General features: G+C 38.6%; 1 protein-coding gene across 11 annotated transcripts in view; it reads right to left on the reverse strand.

Annotated features, from left to right (window-relative positions):
• Positions 1-17,587, reverse strand: part of RABGAP1L (RAB GTPase activating protein 1 like) — a 795,491-nt gene that overhangs the window by 36,609 nt on the left and 741,295 nt on the right. For 7 of the 11 annotated variants that reach the window (XM_037986171.2, XM_073011765.1, XM_073011766.1 and 4 more), the window contains one exon: positions 3,217-3,309. In XM_037986171.2, coding sequence (XP_037842099.1) covers positions 3,217-3,309 — 93 coding nt within the window. Of the gene's footprint in view, positions 1-2,567; positions 2,870-3,216; positions 3,310-17,587 lie in introns of those variants that run through there. The other 4 variants (XM_073011767.1, XM_037986174.2, XM_073011771.1 and 1 more) reach the window with 1 other exon arrangement.

A 17,587-nucleotide genomic window follows, 5' to 3' on the forward strand; every position in this document is an offset into this window, starting at 1 on the left:
AGCTCTCCCTCCTGCAAAGCTTCTAAACAAGTACCTCTGGTGTGACTTAGGGTTCATGAAAGGAAAAGGGTAGCCTAAATGACAATCCTCCTGGAATATTCTGCTTTTTTTTTGGAGATGTAATTCACATGCCATAAAAGTCATGTTTTTAAAATGTGCAATGTAATGATTTTAGTATATTCACAAAGTTGTGCAATCATCACTACTTCCTAATTCCAGAAGATTTTCATGATATGTGGAGTTTTAAAATTTAAATTTATACTAACATTATTTCATCTCTTTCTTTGTGGTTGAGATTTAAGTGTTGAATAAAGGTGACTATAGTGATATAACCTGAGCATGAAGTTATTTACATATGTCATAAAAATAGACATCAAACACATGTTTACATAGATATAGCAAGAAATATGACTGTTGAGAGCTACATCTACATTGTTGGATCTTTAATCCCACCTCCAGGTTCCCTGTGATAGCCCTTTTACATATGCCACCATGTCTAAGAGAAATAGCATTGAACTGAAATACCTCTTAAAATATCTTATTATATAACATATGTGGGCTTTAAAAAATAAATTCCCACAACCTTCCTAACTCTCTTGTCATATGCCAAGCTAGGGTGTGGAAATGACTTTTCAAGCAATACAGATTCTAATGTTGAGGAGGGGTTGTCACTGAACTGGTGCAAGTTCTCACTCAATGCCCTCAAAGATGTTCCCAAGTCAGTCTTTAAGAGTTTACACTAACTAGGTTCCCAGTCCAAGATCTATGAATTATAAAGTGCTCATTCCCAGGACAGAGATCTTATTCTTCACAGGATTAAATTTAGAAGATGTAAAAGGTATTTTCTAACTTTGCTACTTTAATTAATTATAATATGGCTTCTTAAACTACATATTGATCATCTTAAAAATCAAATATGTTGATGGTTAGAAACTTATATTGTTGACTGCCACCTTGAAGGTGTAATTATAATCTAAGAACTATGAATTTGCCAAGTGTATTACCAGGACAAATGCCTAGACATTATTAAAAGAGTATAGAGACATTAGATGAATGTACTGACAAGTTACAATAATCTAAAAGAAATAGCGATAGAGGGTATTAGATAAGTGCAAATAAGAAGCAACAATACTTGAACTTAAAAAGTAATGCCTGCTTTCAAAACAAAAAGTTTAATCCTACTTTGATCTCTCAATAAAAACTATACACACTGATAATCTTACATGTTATAAGTAATTTAAAAATAATGTACATCTTACTATTAATGTATACATACCTGCTTTGGCACAAAAAATGATTTAAGACACAGTAACAAGTTCAATTCCAGTCTGATTTTAAATGTACAAATTTAGTCTTCCATTTCTCTCTTATTTTAAAGCATTCTTCACAGAATTTATTCACAACAATGGTAGTAATAAGAAAATCAGAATGATGTTAGCAAAAGGAGAGCTTCATTTTGGATGCTTAATAATAGTTTATAATTACTACCTTCCAGCCTTTCTAAAGCAGCATGCCATGTGATTTACATTAAAAGTTGGTTTTATTGAGGGGATGTTGGTGGTGAAAATTAGCTTCAAATATTATCTGTAAACACCTTATCTGTTAATAGTTACCTGCTATAGAAGTATGTGGGATTTTATCATCAGATCTTGAACCACTTTTATAAGCAAGGGAGATTATTAGTTGGCAATACTTGAGAGAAATGAGAACAATCAATAAGGGACTAGAGGGGAAGACCCACATAAGTTGGCATTATTCTAGTAATAATTGCATAATTTGTAGTAGTAGGCGTCATAAAATAACAGCCATTTATTGAATGCAACTATGAGCTGAGTCCCTAACATACAGCATTCCCTCATCCTTGTAATAATCCACCAAGGAAGCAGATACACTATATCTTTTACAGATAAGGAAGAGGTTCAATAACTAGTCCAAGATGCTGAATGGTGGCATAGGGATTAAAACCCTCAATATGGAGCCCAAATCCTGTGCTCTAAAAAAATGAGCAAGATTTGAGTTCAGGTCTGTCTGACTACAAAATCTACATACTCCTACCATGTTCCTCTGTACACATCACGTGCTATTCAATTCAGCAACAGAGATAAGATATTCTGTGTGACTATGCTGCCTATGTCCAGCTCTGACCACATAAAGATAACTCTAGTTACAAAAGTGGAAGTCATCCCAATGTGGGTGATTTAATTAATAATGCCACACAGTCCATTTATTGGCAGGACATTTCGGCACTGCTGCTTAGTGCTGAAAATACAGTATTCTTTTATCTTAGTGTATTGATGTGGAGGGAGAAGGAGCTATTATGTATCTGTATGAGTCTGAAAAATTAAAGCATGTTGAAAAGAGACAATATTTTACTTGGAAAAAAATAAGTTGGAAATAAGTGTTTCCCAACATTGCATCCTGGGAAGTGTTGCTAATTACCATTGAGATTCACAATTAACGAACATATTAAAATGAAATTATTTTGATTCTGAAACTTCATACTATAAGTCAAATATCACTGTTGTTCAAAAATTCATTTGTGGAAATAAATGTTGCAACAAACACCATTACTGTGCTCAATATACCTTTGTGATTTTTATTTTTCCTTCCAAGTGAGTTGGTATTTTTAACATTTGCTACAGATAGAGGCAAGTTTGAAACATCCTTGTGTCAGTCTTGGAACAGTTCACCTGCTAAAGGTCTTTGTGGATATGACCATGCACAGCTAAAACAGTACTTTGCCATTTTTCCTTTTTGTTTCATTTTTGAAAGTAGAAAGCCACTTTCTTTTTCCCCTCTCTTTCTCTCAGCTTCTTATGAAGATTCCCAGTATAAATGCAACAGCTGGAGTTACCTACAAATATACAAACTGAAAGAAAAGAAATATTATGGTTGGCTATTTGGGAGTCTCCTGAAATGAAAACATACCTGGACAGTTAGCATGATCAGAGAGTGTCTAAATCAATCGAGGAGGAACAGAGGGAATTGAACTTGCCACAACTGCTGCTTTAAGTAAAAAAAAAAAAAAAAAGAAAAAAAAAAGGTACTTTACTGGGAATGGTGGCTCGTGCTTGTAATCCCAGTTACTTAGGAGACTGAAGTGGGAGGATTGCTCGAGGCCAGGTGTTCAAGATCAGCCTGGGCAACACAGCAAGACTCAGTCTCATTTAAAATAAAAAAGAAGGTACGTTGATAGGTGCAACATATTTCTCATACCTTGTATCTATCCATTGGGTCTTCCTGTTGCAGCTGACTCTCTCGCATTGTCTGATATTCTTTCTCATATTTCTTCAGCTTCTTGGTTGGAACCTGAAGGGATTTGAGGAAAACCATGTTAGACAAGGGCGCCATTTATGAAAAAAACCTCAGATGTGTTTGCTAAATTTCTGGCATTCTAAGGGAACATGCCCAACTCAAAGTTAGGAGAAAAATACAGACTCCAGAGTAGGGGTTGGCAAACTTTTCCTGTAAAGGTCCAGGCAGTATATATTTTAGGCCTTGTGGGTCATATAGTCTAGGTTGCAAAGATTCAACTCTGTCATTATTACACAAAACCTGCCATGAGTGATACCTAAACAAATGAGTCTGGCTGTGTTCCAAGAAAACTTAATTTACAGAAACAGGCTACAGTTTGTCCACCTCTGTTATATATAATATTGCTGATGTCACAACCTTCTCTTATTAATGTATTTAATAGTGCTATGAATTTTAACTTTCTTAAGTATAATTCACTCATATCCTTCTATTATGTTTAAAATGAAAATTATTATTTTATGCAAGTAAAAAATTTAGCTACAAGAAATACTCTAAAATGGCCTGGGCATGGTGGCTCATGTCTGTAATCCCAGCACTTTGGGAGGCTCAGGCAGGTGGATCACTCAAGGTCAGCAGTTTGAGACCAGCCTCTGGCCAACATGGTAAAACCCCATCTCTACTAAAATTACAAAAATTAGTTGGGCGCGGTAGTGGGCATCTGTAATCCCAGCTACTCTGGAGGCTGAGGCATGAGAATTGCTTGAACCTAGGAGGCTGAGGTTGTGGTGAACCAAGATTGCACCACTGCAGTCCAGCCTGGGTGATAGAGCGAGACTCAGTCTCAAAAAAAAAAAAAAAAAAAAAAAAAGAAAGAAAGAAAGAAAGAAAAAGAAAAATATTCTAAAATGGAGTTAGTATACTGAAAGGTTTTACTGTTTGACAATGAAAACTCAAATACAGAATCATTGTGCTGTATGAGATAATAGAAAGTCATCTAAACAACTCATTTATTTCTTGCGAAAATTATGTCATTCACAAAAGACAGTAGTTTACTCTTTTCTGAAAAAAGACTAGAATCCTATGGACTCTTCAAATTTTAAAAATAAACAAATAAGCACGACATAGTATAAAAGCCCTCAATAAACAGATATTTAACCTCTCTTAGGGGACAGTGGTGCACATCTGTAGTCCCAGCTACTTGGGAGGTTGAGATGGAAGAATTGCTTGAGTGGACAAGTTCCAGGCTGCACTGCACTATGACGGCCACTTACTCTAGCCTGGGCAACAGAATGAGACTCAGTCTTTTAAAACAAACAAACAAACAAAACTCTCCTAGCCTCAGTTTCTTCGTCTATAAAATAGCAGGTAAATAAAATTTCTACCTCATAATGGTGTCAGGAGAATTAAATGAGTTAACAGAGAGGTATCTAAAACAATGCCTGGTTCATGGACATTTTAAAATTTTTTTAAAAACAAGTATTCAATCAAAATTAAGGTATTAGAACTTATTCTGTTCCACAATATATATTAAATATACTTTTAGTCTTTCTTTGAACAAAGTTATAGAATTCCTTTACTTATTTATTTTATTTTAACTTTTGTAGAGATGGGGTCTGGCTATGTTGCCGAGGCTGGTCTCAAACACCTGGGCTGAAGTGATCCTCCTTCCTCAGCCTCCCAAAGCACTGGGATTACAGGCATGAGCCACTGTGCCTAGCCCATGATTCCTTTAAACATCAAAACCTTTCCTTAATGTTTTTGTTTGGTTTAAGATTACAAACGTGCTATGTTGCAAACTTCTTGCGGATTCTGAGAAGGAAAGGATGATGTGTTGCCCTCAGTATCTGCCATAATACCCAGTGGTATTTGGCTCATACTAGGCCCTCAACAGATTGTTCCTTGTTGAGTTTAAAATATGGTATTTAGAAAACATATACATATGAGTGAGAGAGCAAAAGAGAATGGAAAGCACCTAGCATGAATATAAAATTATCTCACAATTTCCTTATTTTCATTAAAATGAGGACAGCATTAATTCTCTGGCATCTGGCCAAATAATTTGTTACATAAAAACAAAGACACCAGGTGTCATTCCCATCTTATTCTAATTACTTTGTTTTTCCTATCCAGGAACACTATGAAGTACTAGAATTATCAGCTTCCGACCACAATTGGGAAGTTTCACAAACTCAGTCCAAACCTGATAGATGACACAAACCAGTCAACAACCACATTATGAGAATAGTCATCTGGCTGATGGGGGAATGTCTCCCCAGCCAAACAATGAGTGAGGACATTTCCCAGGGTGAAACTGAATTGCAAAGCCACTGCTGAATACTGTTATGAGAAACAAGAATCCTTTATTACTCCATCTCCAGAGACCTCTAACAAGTATACTGTGACCAACTAGAGTGCAACAGAAAGGAAAGCACCAGCTGCCAACTGTGTAGCCTCACAGATCATTAGATAAACAAGGGAAATATACACGATCATGTGTTAACAAAACAACAATGACATTATTTTTCTTGGCTTTGATAGCAGTCTCAATTTCTTTCAGTTTTATTTTCTCTATATACTTTAATCATACACTGAGAAAACCAAAAATAGACTCTGAAGATGAAGTTGTAAATCACTAGTACTAAAATAGTCCTGGAGTTATAGAAAAAGGGGAAGCTTCAGGGTTTTAAGGAGTGACAAGGTGTCTCCAATGTTTCCCTAGGTCCAGATGCAAGGGCCAAGGGGAGCAGCTGAAGGTATTGTGAGGAGACAGCCTACTCCTGGAGCCATTTTCCCACCAGATCAGAAGTATTTCAGTATTTTTACAGCAGGAATACCATACCACTGGACACCAGGCTGAGTATTAGTCCCATGTGGAAGTATTTTCTACATGGTTCTAAAATGGATCCACTCACCAGTGACTGAATTACATACTGGAAGCTTGTGCTTAGATAATTCTGAAACCATATTTTTAAACTTCAAACTATTATCAATTTTTTTATATATGTAAGAGAAAAAAATGTTCTTTTAAAAAGATATTTTTATGTGCCCTTTTAAAAGTCACTTTTACTACTTATATTAAGAGGTTCATTTCAAAGTGAAATATTAAAAAAAAAAAAGGCAATAACACTCTCAATAAGCTAATCCTTTCCCATCTGGCTGAGATTCTAGGATATTTGGCTTCATCTTGTTCAGGGAAACAGAGCAGGTTCCCAGAACAATATGTTGCTAGGAAACCTTCCAAGCTTATTTATCTTATGCTGTGGGGTGATACTGAGCATCCACCTGTGTGACTGGCACAACATGAAAGAGAGGAAAAGGGTGGAGGAGGAAGAGACAGGAGAGCTGATATGAAACTCTTGTTATTTATGAGGTAATGAAAGAAAAGAGATTTTCAGTTTTTAAAACCATATTTCAGGACAAACTTGATTTTATTTTAGGGAATACTGAATGGGATACAGAAGTTTGAAATTTTTCTTACTGGAGAAAGAAATTTAAAAACATCTTCAGGGCTGGGCGAAGTGGCTCACGCTTGTAATCCCAGCACTTTGGGAGGCCAAGGTAGGCGGATCACCTGAGGTCAGAAGTTCGAGACCAGCCTGATCAACATGGTGAAACCCCATCTCTACTAAAAATACAAAATTAGCTGGGTGAGGTGGCGCATGCCTGTAATCCCAGCTACTTAAGAGGTTGAGGCAGGAGAATCGCTTGAACCTGGGAGGTGGAGGCTGCAGTGAGCCAAGATTGCACCATTGCACTCCAGTCTGGGCAACAAGAGTGAAACTCCGTTTCAAAAGAAAAAAAAAATCTCTTCAGTATGTACTTTTAATTAAAAGAACAAAAAGTCACTAAGAGTTACCAGAATTGAAACATCCTGTAAATAAGGGTGTACTTGGAAAATGTGCTAAGAACCACCAGTCCAGGTCGGGCACGGTGGCTCATGCCTGCAATCCCAGCATTTTGGGAGGCCGAGGCGGGCAGATCACAAGGACAGGAGATTAAGACCATCCTGGCTAACATGGTGAAACCCCGTCTCTACTGAAAATACAACAACAAAAAAAATTAGCTGGGTGTGGTGGCGGGTGCCTGTAGGCCCAGCTACTCAGGAGGCTGAGGCAGGAGAATGGTGTGAACCCGGGAGGCAGAGCTTGCAGTGAGCCGAGATTGCGCCACTGCACTCCAGCTTGGGAAACAGAGCAAGACTCTGTCTCAAAAAAAAAAACAAAAACAAAAACAAAAAAAAACCACCAGTCCTTTTAAATGTCTACCTAATGTTGAGGTCCTGTTCCACCAACTGTCTATGATCTCTCCTTCCAGTATTTCCTAAGTTCAAGAAATGTTCTCAAAGTATCTATAATTGTTTTATGTGTGCAACTAATGATGAGCATTCACTACTTTGAAATGGTATTAGTAACAGGCAAACAAACAAATAGAAAAAGAAAAAAAAAAGGATATCCATTCATGGCAAGACGACCCCTAACAAGTATGATAGCAGTCATTTAAATAATCAACCAAGGCTTGACATTGCAGGCTTGACACTACATTTGGCAGCATTTATAGACAGAACCAGTGTTTTCACCTTTTTCCATTTGGAATCAACATAGACAACTGTGGTAGGCATCCCATAGATGGCTGAATTCTAATCCCTAGAACTTGTGAATGTGTTACCTTACATGGTCAAATGAATTTTGCAGATGTGATTAAGGTTAAGGACCTTAAGATGGGAAGGTTATTTTAGATTATCTGAGTGGGCCTAGTGAAATCATGTGAGTCATTAAAAGAAGAAAACCTTTCGGGACTTCATTCAGATATCACTACTGCAGAAGGATCAAAGAAATTCTGTGTGGCTTTGAAGACACGGGGAGAGATCCATGAGTAAGGCAATGTAGGCAGCCTCTAGAAGCTTGGAAAAGGCAAGGAAATGGATTCTCCCAAAGAACCTCCAGAAGGGAAGGCAGCCTGGCCAACACCCTCATTCCTAGCCCAGTGAGACTCATACCAGACTTGTACAAAACTATATACTAAAAGATTTATCTTCGTAGTTATTTGTTACGGAAACAATAGGAAACTAAAACAACATATTATAAATAACTACAATTAATTGAGCTACTAAATGTTTACAAACAAAACTCAGTTGAAAGTCTTAACACTTTTGCTTAAGACAATATAAGAACTCCTCTGCTCTTTATTTTACAACCAACTGCAAATTATGTCAATATAAAGTCAACTATAAACTATTAACCTTATGTTATAAATATCAGAATACTGGGGCTGGGCATGGTGACTCACACCTGTAATCCCAGCACTTTGGGAGGCTGAGGTGGGCAGATCACAAGGTCAGGAGATCGAGACCATGCTGGCTAGCACAGTGAAACCCTGTCTCTGCTAAAAATATAAAAAATTAGCTGGGAGTGGTGGTGGGCACCTGTAGTCCCAGCTGCTTGGGAGGCTGAGGCAGGAGAATGGCATGAACCTAGGAGGTAGAGCTTGCAGTGAGCCAAGATCACTTCACTGCACTCCAGCCTGGGCAACAGAGCGAGACTCCATCTCAAAAAAAAAAAAAAATACATACATACATACATACCAGAATACCAAACTAGACAGCAAGCAAAAAAATAAAAACAAGTCCACCCCAGTCCATGCATAGATTCACTCAGTGCCTTTCTGCTTTCTCCCTCAGATCACTAATGGCAACTGGTTGCACCAGTTGTACCCAGTTCCTGCCAAGGATCTGTGTGTCTGCTGGGTCTGTCCCACAGACCCTGGCCGATGGATGAAACGAGTACTCGGACACAGGTATGCAGTGTAAGAGCAGCTAGGTGACTGCCTGGCTCTAGTCACCAGACAGCAGCCCCGAGAAGCTGGAGCTACTTGCTTTTATTCAGAGCAGGCACAATGCCAAAAGCCTGGAGCAAAAACAACCTGTAGGTAATTAACATTTATTGTTCCCCTTTCAGGGAGAATGTCCCCATGGATGATCAAAGGTCAGTTCCTGGTCAACATAAGTAAACAAACTTAAGATAAATTCCCCTACACTCTCTTGTACCTACTCCCTGCCCAGTGCCTCAGGGTTATAGAAGAGCTGCCTTCAGCTATTCTCCCCTGGGGCTCTGCAGAACCTTCTGACCTTTCAGAAGGTTTGCGTCCTTTCCCTGTAGTTTTTCCCCACCACTCTGACTGATCTCTCACAGTGTTCACTGATATTTTCTATTATGTTTCATTGTAATTCCACAATTATTTCTCAGACCCTCTAAAATGATTTCATAATCAGCAGTTTGAAGGACACTGCACGAAATGAAATGGGCTTTTTCAACTATTCCCCTCATGATAATACTCAGAGGGTTATAGTTCTAAATCACTGGAGAAGCTTTATTAACTCTACTTATCACCAATACCCTCACCTGTCATTACAGATGAGCGTGGGTCCCTGTCAGCTGTTATCAGGAAATACAAAGAAAAGAGCTTAATGAGTTTGAGGCAAAGGGGAGTGGTAGGGGAATGGCGAGGGAGTGCTAAACAGTGACCTTCAATAACAGTAAAAGATAGAGCACAATAATTACTCATTTGCCTTACTCTTTCTCAATATTAGTCATGCTGGCCTCAGTTGGAGATATAGGAGGGGAAGACTTTATTCTCAATGTCTTCTCTCTTCTTCTCATTTAAGGTGTTTATTTCATATTTGTATATATGATTCTTGAATATATATTAATTGTGTTGTATATCAATAATTATTAGATGAATTTGCCTTAATAATCTTCATCTCACTAATCATATCAACCAGTGATATCACCCTATTTTGCATTTTTACTTTCATATCTGATTTTGAATACTTACTAATATTTGAATTTCACATGCATTGGTTATTTCTTTTTTTTTTTGCATGCCACCACGCCTAGCTAATTTTTGTATTTTTATTTGAGATGGAATTTCTCCATGTTGTCCAGGCTGCTCTTGAATTCCTAACCTCAAGTGATCTGCCCTCCTCAGCCTCCCAAAGTGAGTTATTTCTAATAAAACTTATTTTGGCCAGGTGCAGTGGCTCACGCTTATAATCCCAGCCCTGTGGGAAGTCAAGATGGGTGGATCACTTGAGTTCAGGAGTTTGAGACCAGCCTGGACAACATGGTGAAACCCTGTGTTTATAAAAAATGCAAAAATTAGCTGAGCATTGTGGTACATGCCTGTAGTCTCAGCTACTTGGGAGGCTGAGGTGGGAGGATCACCTGAGCCTGGGAGGCTGGGTTGCAGTGAGGTAAAATCATGCCACTGCACTCCAGCCTAGGTGACAGAGTGAGACCCTGTCTCAAAACAAAACAAATAAAAACATATTTATTTGCTTACATATAAGATTTGGTTAAGTTTCCTGATTATCAAACTCAATCACCTTTTTTTTTTATTAAGAGACAGGGTCTTGTTCTGCTGCTCAGGCTGGAGTGCAGTGGCACAATCACAGCACACTGCAGCCTCGAATTCCTGAACTCATCCCACCTTAGCTTCCTGAGTAGCTGGGACTATAGGGGCACACCACCATGCCTAGTGTTCTTTTTCTTCTTCTTCTTTTTTTTTTTTTTTTTTGTGGTAGAGCCAGGGTCTCACTATGTTGCACAGGCTGGTCTCAAAATCCAAGGCTCAAGCAATCTTCCCACCTCAGCCTCCCAAAGTGCTGGGATTACAGGTGTGAGCCACCATGCCTGGCCCAAACAAGATCTTTGTACATTTAGGAGTTCAAGGGTTTTGTATATTTAGGAGCTGCAGTGCTTTTCAACACCACAGATTTTAAACTTCAGATCATAATTAACAGAATAATGGAACTCTTAAGTAACAAATTTGAAACTCACTATAGTAACTTGAAAAGAACTTATACACAGAAAAGACAGAAATAACAGAATACATATGTAAAGATTTTCCAAGTTGGTCTATGCTCTGTAATATATATGGCATGATCTTTGGCATATCCTGACTTTATGAGTATATTAATTTTGTGAAAAGTTGTTTTTGCATTTAAGTAGAGAAAAGAACCTGGGCATTATCAGTGTTTCTCAAGGTAAGATATTATTGGCATTTTGGGTGGAATAATTTTTGGTGTAGACTATGCTCTCCATTTCTGAGCCTATGGCATCCCTGGGCCCATTTATGATTTCACCTATTAAATGTCAGTAGCAGCTGCCTGTCACTGTGACAAACAGGATGCCTACACACACTTCTAAACCAGGTGTGGATGTTGGGGGCTAGTAGATTTGAGGGGTACATGTTTGAGAAGATGTGGGATTCATACTAAAAACCACTGAGCTAAACTATCAATAAAGACAAGAGGAGAGGCCTGGAACAGTGTGCAAGGTTTTTAGCACTGCAATGATATATTCAGATGTCCACTCTCCTCTGCTTTGTTCCTGGTTAGCAGTAATTGGCACTAAGTACGGAATTCCTTCATGTCAAAAAATTTCCTAACAGTTTTCAGCCTATAATTTAGAAAAATCTGTATTTAATCCTGCCAGCAACTCCATGAGGGAGGTATTATTTGGATTTTACGAATAAGTTGAGGATAGGTAACTTGCCTAAGATCATACAGCTGGTAAATAGTCAGAAATGAAATCCAGTTGGCCTCCAGAACCTGCCCTCTTTAACTACTTTGCTCTACTGCCTGGCACCAGATGATTAAAGTAAACCTGCTCAAGAAGCTGACAGTCTAGACATAGTGCCAAATATGTGTCTAGTTATCATCTAGTTTCATAAGTGCAATAACAGATATTTATAAAAGGTACAAAGATGATCAAGGAGAAATTTGTGGGACAGAGGGTTAGAGAGGGAGAAGCACCTCAGTGAGGAGGATTTTCATGACAACTGGTTTATGCAAGCTTCCTTGCCCAGTTAAAACACAGAGCATTTCCCCTGTACTCAGTTTTAACATTGGGTCAGTCACTTGTAAGAGCTATCATTCAGGGTTTGATGAATCTCCTTCTGTAATTCAGAAATGAAAGATACAAAAATATTAATTTATGGAAGCAAATGCTGGTAAAGTACATCACTGTGTTGTTCTTTTTTAAATGCTGATATGACCCAAGTTAACATTTTCTGAAGTGAAGATTCCTGGTGTTCAGTTCAGGTGCCTAGAAAATTAATAGGCCAAAGGTACTAGCCATTATGAGCTGCTCTTGCTCACTTCAGACAATTTCTTAGGATGAATATAAATGATCTCATTTAATGTATTAATCAATGGACAGAGAAAAAATAGATATGTAATATAGTATCACTTTCTTGGAAATTTGGGGGTTGCTGAGAGTTTCCAAGTCAGAGTCACAGTTATTTCTGAAAGAACTTATCAAGATCTGGACATAAAGTGGATCAGTGGCAACCAAAATTCTAACAGTCAGTTTGTAGTAGTATAAAGGACTCAGGAAGAAACAGATGAAAAGGAATCAGGAGACGGCATCCAACAAGAGGAGGGACACGTCCTATAGGCTTCACTTAATCCTCTTCATAGTGGTCAGCAAAAGAAGTCATTTTGACTTCTTTTAAGCTTTTAGCACTAGGAGGAGAGGGAACATATTAAATAACGATATTTTGCCCCATTTGTCTTGGGTGTCGGGGGGAATCTTCAGGGAATCTAAGAGCCTGTAAATGATTATTAGCTGTATTCTAATACTTAAGGAGCATAATAGTTTAAGGGAGTGGGGACAAACGACATACTTATCTCTTGCAACTCTAACATAATGTCCAAGGCTTATTATAGACATCAAATTCCTAGGCATTCTCCTCCTGAATTCATACTAACACACAATCTATGGTGCTGTACTTGCTTTAATCTCATCTGACATGTCTAGCTTTCCCAATTACTCAAGCCTAGTGGTGTGCAGACTTGTGACAGGTTCCTGGACCTTTATTCATGAATAATTGTATGACATGAGCCACTTTCTAATGTTTGTGGCTTACTCCAGAATGTAACATACTCATTAAAGTATCTTTGAGAGCTTCTGAAATACTGATTTGTATTTGCCACATTCTGGTATAAGCTGTGGTCCCAGTGCTGTAACAATTTTGGGAGACTTGCATTTTACAGAATCTGCTTACCTGTTCATTTTTAATTCCTCATCTTCAGGCCTATAAATCTAATCTTGTATAATATTTTTGTGGAACTCCTTGGCACTTCTGCTTTAGAGATTTCCTATCAATAAATAATATCTGGAGGTAAAGGAATTTCTGTACTATGTGCTGACAACTCCTAAATTTATAGTTTTCAGCCCAGAACTTCTAAGCTTAGCCTACATATCCAATTGTGAACTTCCTATCATCATTTGGATGATTCACATTCAAGACATTTAAACCTGGACTAATACCCCACCTTTGTTCTTCTCCCACTGTTCATCTTCCATCCAGAAGCTCAAGCCAGAAACCCACAAGTCACCATTGTCTTCTCCCCCATCCAATGCTCAGGCAATCCATCACTAGATTCTACACTGTATGCCTCCAAAATATCTATCTTGTTTTTCTTTTGAACTTCACTGGCAATGCCCAATTCAAGTCATAATCACCTTTCATCAGAACTAGTGCCATAAATTCCAAAGTGGACTCCCCATGTTCACAGTTGCTGTACTAAATCTTTTTACCATTGGGCAGCGAAAGTAATTTTTTTCCAGGATGCAAATCTAACATCATTTTCCTTCCTAACATTTTCCAATTGCTTCCTATTGCACTTAGGATAGAGAAATACTTGGCTCTGCTAGTCCTATAGAATCTAGTCTCTATCTACCTCCCCTTCATTCTCTATGCCTATATTTTGCAAAAGTGTGGTTTGTCCATCTCAGAAAGTACATAAAACTATCCAAATAGGTACAGAAAGCAAAAGGTGATTATGAGAATTTCATGTTGTTTTTAGAACATGAAAATAGGAAGGACTATTTTTATTTCACCTTTTAAAAAATATTCGTGCTTATTTTATTGTAGTACAGGTAGCTAATTTATTTAAAAATGAATGTACATGTATTGGTGGTATGGGCTCACATGACTTTCATTCACAAGGATCACAATCAAGAGTTTAAAGACAATCAGTCTCTGTTCCAGCTACACAGGAGTTCTTTTAGTATCTCTACTGCATCATGCCCTCCCCTGCCTCAGGCTTCTGCTGGGATGGATCTAGCACATTCACCCTAAAATTCTGATTCAGAAGGTCTGAGGCATGATCAGGCACCTCTATCTTTTTAAAAAATCTTAATGTTAATATTTGTGGATACATAGTAATTTTATATATATATATATGTGGGGTGTATATATATACATATATGGGGTACAAGAGATAGTTTGAAACTGGCATGTAATGTGTAATAATCACATCAGGTAAAATGGGGTAGCCATTCCCTCAAGCATTTATCCTTTGTGTTACAAAGAATTCAGTTACACTCTTATTTTGGAGGCAGGGTCTTGCTCTGTGGCCTCAACTGAAGTGCAGTGGTGCAGTCACCGCTCACTGTAGCCTCAACCTCCTGGGCTTAAGTGATCTTCCCACCTTTTAGCCTGTAGCTGGGACTACAGGCACCCGCCACCATACCTGGCTAATTTTTTGTATTTTTTGTAAAGACAGGGTCTCGCTATGTTGCCCAGGCTGGTCTTGAAACCCTGGGCTCAAGTGGTCTGACTTCCTCAGCCTCTCAAAGTGCTGGGATTACAGATGTGAGCCACTGCACCCAGCCCAATTATATTCTTTTAGTTATTTTTAAATGTACAATTAATTATTATTGACTATAGTCATCCTGCTGTGCTATCAAACTCGAGGTCTTATTCATTCTAATTTTATTTTGTTCAAGTACCTTTATATTTACAAAGCTACTCAGGCAATTTTGATGTACTGCCCATCTGAAAAACCACCGAACTAAAACATTAAGTACTAGAAAGGAAGAAGAGACAGGGGAGAGAAGCTTTTATGAATTGGCCTGAGAACACAACCACCACTTCCTACGGGAATATCCATTCTGAGTTTCAAACAACCAATTTATAAATAAATTTTAGGAGAGAAGAAATTTGTAAGATCAGGAAGGACTATTTTAGTGTCCCAAAATATTTCAAGAATCTATTTATATAAGCAGCTTGGATATAAGAATAAAATCAAGTTTTAAAGAAGACAAAAACCATATTCTTCACGCACAATTATTTGAGCAGCAGTTTCTCTTTGATACTCTATGTGGGGTGGTTTAGAAATTAAACAGGCTGGCTGGGCATGGTGGCTTATGCCTGTAATCCCAGCACTTTGGGAGGCCGAGGCGAGCAGATCATCTGAGCTCGGGAGTTTGAGACCAGCCTGGCCAACACGGTGGAACCCCATCTCTACTAAAAATACAAAAAAATTAGCCAGGTGTAGTAGCTCATGCCTATAATCCCAGCTACTCAGGAGGCTGAGGCAGGAGAATCGCTTGAACCCAGGAGGCAGAGGCTGCAGTGAGCTGAGATCGCGCCATTGCACTCCAGCCTGGGTGACAAGAGCAAAACTCCGTCTCAACAACAACAACAACAACAACAAAAAAAAACCAAAAGAAAGAAAGAAATTAAAAAGGCTTGGCTGAGCATGGTAGCTCATGCTGGTAATCCTATAATCCCAGCACTTTCGGAGGCTGAGGCAGGTGGATCACCTGTGGTCACGAGTTTGAGAGTTTGAGACCAGCCTGACTAACATGGTGAAACCTCCCCGTCTCTACTAAAAATACAAACATTAGCTGAGGGAAAAAAGAGAGAGAGAGAGGGAAAGAAAAGAAAGAAAGAAATTAAACAGGCTTGCATTTGAAAACTTTCTCTGCCAAATACTAGCTACACAATTTTATGAGCAATTTACTTAAACCTCTTACTCAGAATTTCAATTGTTTATGTTTTGTAATAGGGTAACACAAACCACTACCATGACCATTTCCTTTAATTGAGCACACAACGCATGCTGCAGCACTGGCCTAAGCACTTAGCACATACATATACAAATATATATATATATATATATAGAGAGAGAGAGAGAGAGAGAGATGCAGTCTCTCTCTTTCACCCAGGCTGGAGTGAAGCGGCACGATCTTGGCTCACTACAACCTCTGGCCCCTGGGTTCAAGTGATTCTCCTGCCTCAGCCTCCCGAGTAGCTGGGATTACAGGCATCCGCCACCACACCTAGCTAATTTTTGCATTTTTAGTAGAGACGGGGTTTTATCATGTTGGCTGGGTTGGTCTCAAACTCCTGACCTCAGGTGATTCACCTGCCTCGGTCTCCCAAAGTGCCAGGATTACAGGTATGACCCACAGCACCCAGCCACCATTTAGCATTTTTTATATTTCTTAAGCCTCACAAAGAAACTGGGTGTTACTATATCCGTTTTATAAATTGAGTAAACCAAGAAAGACTAAGTAACACTCATAGACCCCATAATAATGACAGACTCTACAGGCTTTTGTTTTAACAGACTGAGTCTCACTATGTTGCCAGGCTGGCTATGAACTCCTGGGCTCAAGGAGTCCTCCTGCCTCAACCTCCCAAGTAGCTGGGACTACAGGTACATGCCTCTGCACCCAGTGACCCAAAAGGTCTTTTTGACACCAAAGTTAAAGCCTTAATCATACAGTGTTACATGACTATCATCTACATTGCCTGTCATCTAGCCAACATGCATAGGACCTTTGATAAGCCTCATCAGTAGCCTGCAGCAGTTAACTGAGCTAATCAACTCAATGATGGAGATTATGCCGTTACTGCATAAATGAGAGATAATGAACCTAAGATACTTGCCACATTACCAGGCATAAGTTAGGAGATTTAAATAAAAAAAAAAAAAAAAAGAGAGAGAGAGAGATGGCCAAATAGACTCTAGGGTGGTTGAATCAGGAATTTAACTCTGGGAGAAGCCTGCTTAAAATTCCATAAAGTCTTAACTGGGGGCAAACTGAAAATAATGTATTTTTCCTCCTCTCACCGCCTTCTGGAAAAAAAAAGCATTGAGAGCATAAACTACTCAGAAGATTTACAGCTTAAAGCAGATCACCTTAAGGTACTGGAATCAGTCATTGCTTAGATGGAACATTTTTTGAGGCCTACATCTTTACTGAGAGTGCCCTTCTTTTCTATTTCCTATTCTTCCTTGTTTCTTTCTGTTCTCACTGCATCCCATACGGATTTGTACAAATGATGCTGGCTTCTTTTCTTCACCCACGTGTAACAGTTGCTGCTGGATCATAACCATTCCTTCTATTGGTTTAAAATCTGTTTTTCTCAGATTCTTTACACTTGAAGGAAAGAAAAAAGGACATTTAGCCTGTTTTTCTTTTAAGCAATAAAAATTCTTCTCTCACTGTATTGATGATTCTCAATGTGGGGC

This window comes from Chlorocebus sabaeus, chromosome 25 (genome assembly GCF_047675955.1).
Source record: "Chlorocebus sabaeus isolate Y175 chromosome 25, mChlSab1.0.hap1, whole genome shotgun sequence".
In the NCBI taxonomy this organism is placed as follows: Eukaryota; Metazoa; Chordata; class Mammalia; order Primates; family Cercopithecidae; genus Chlorocebus; species Chlorocebus sabaeus.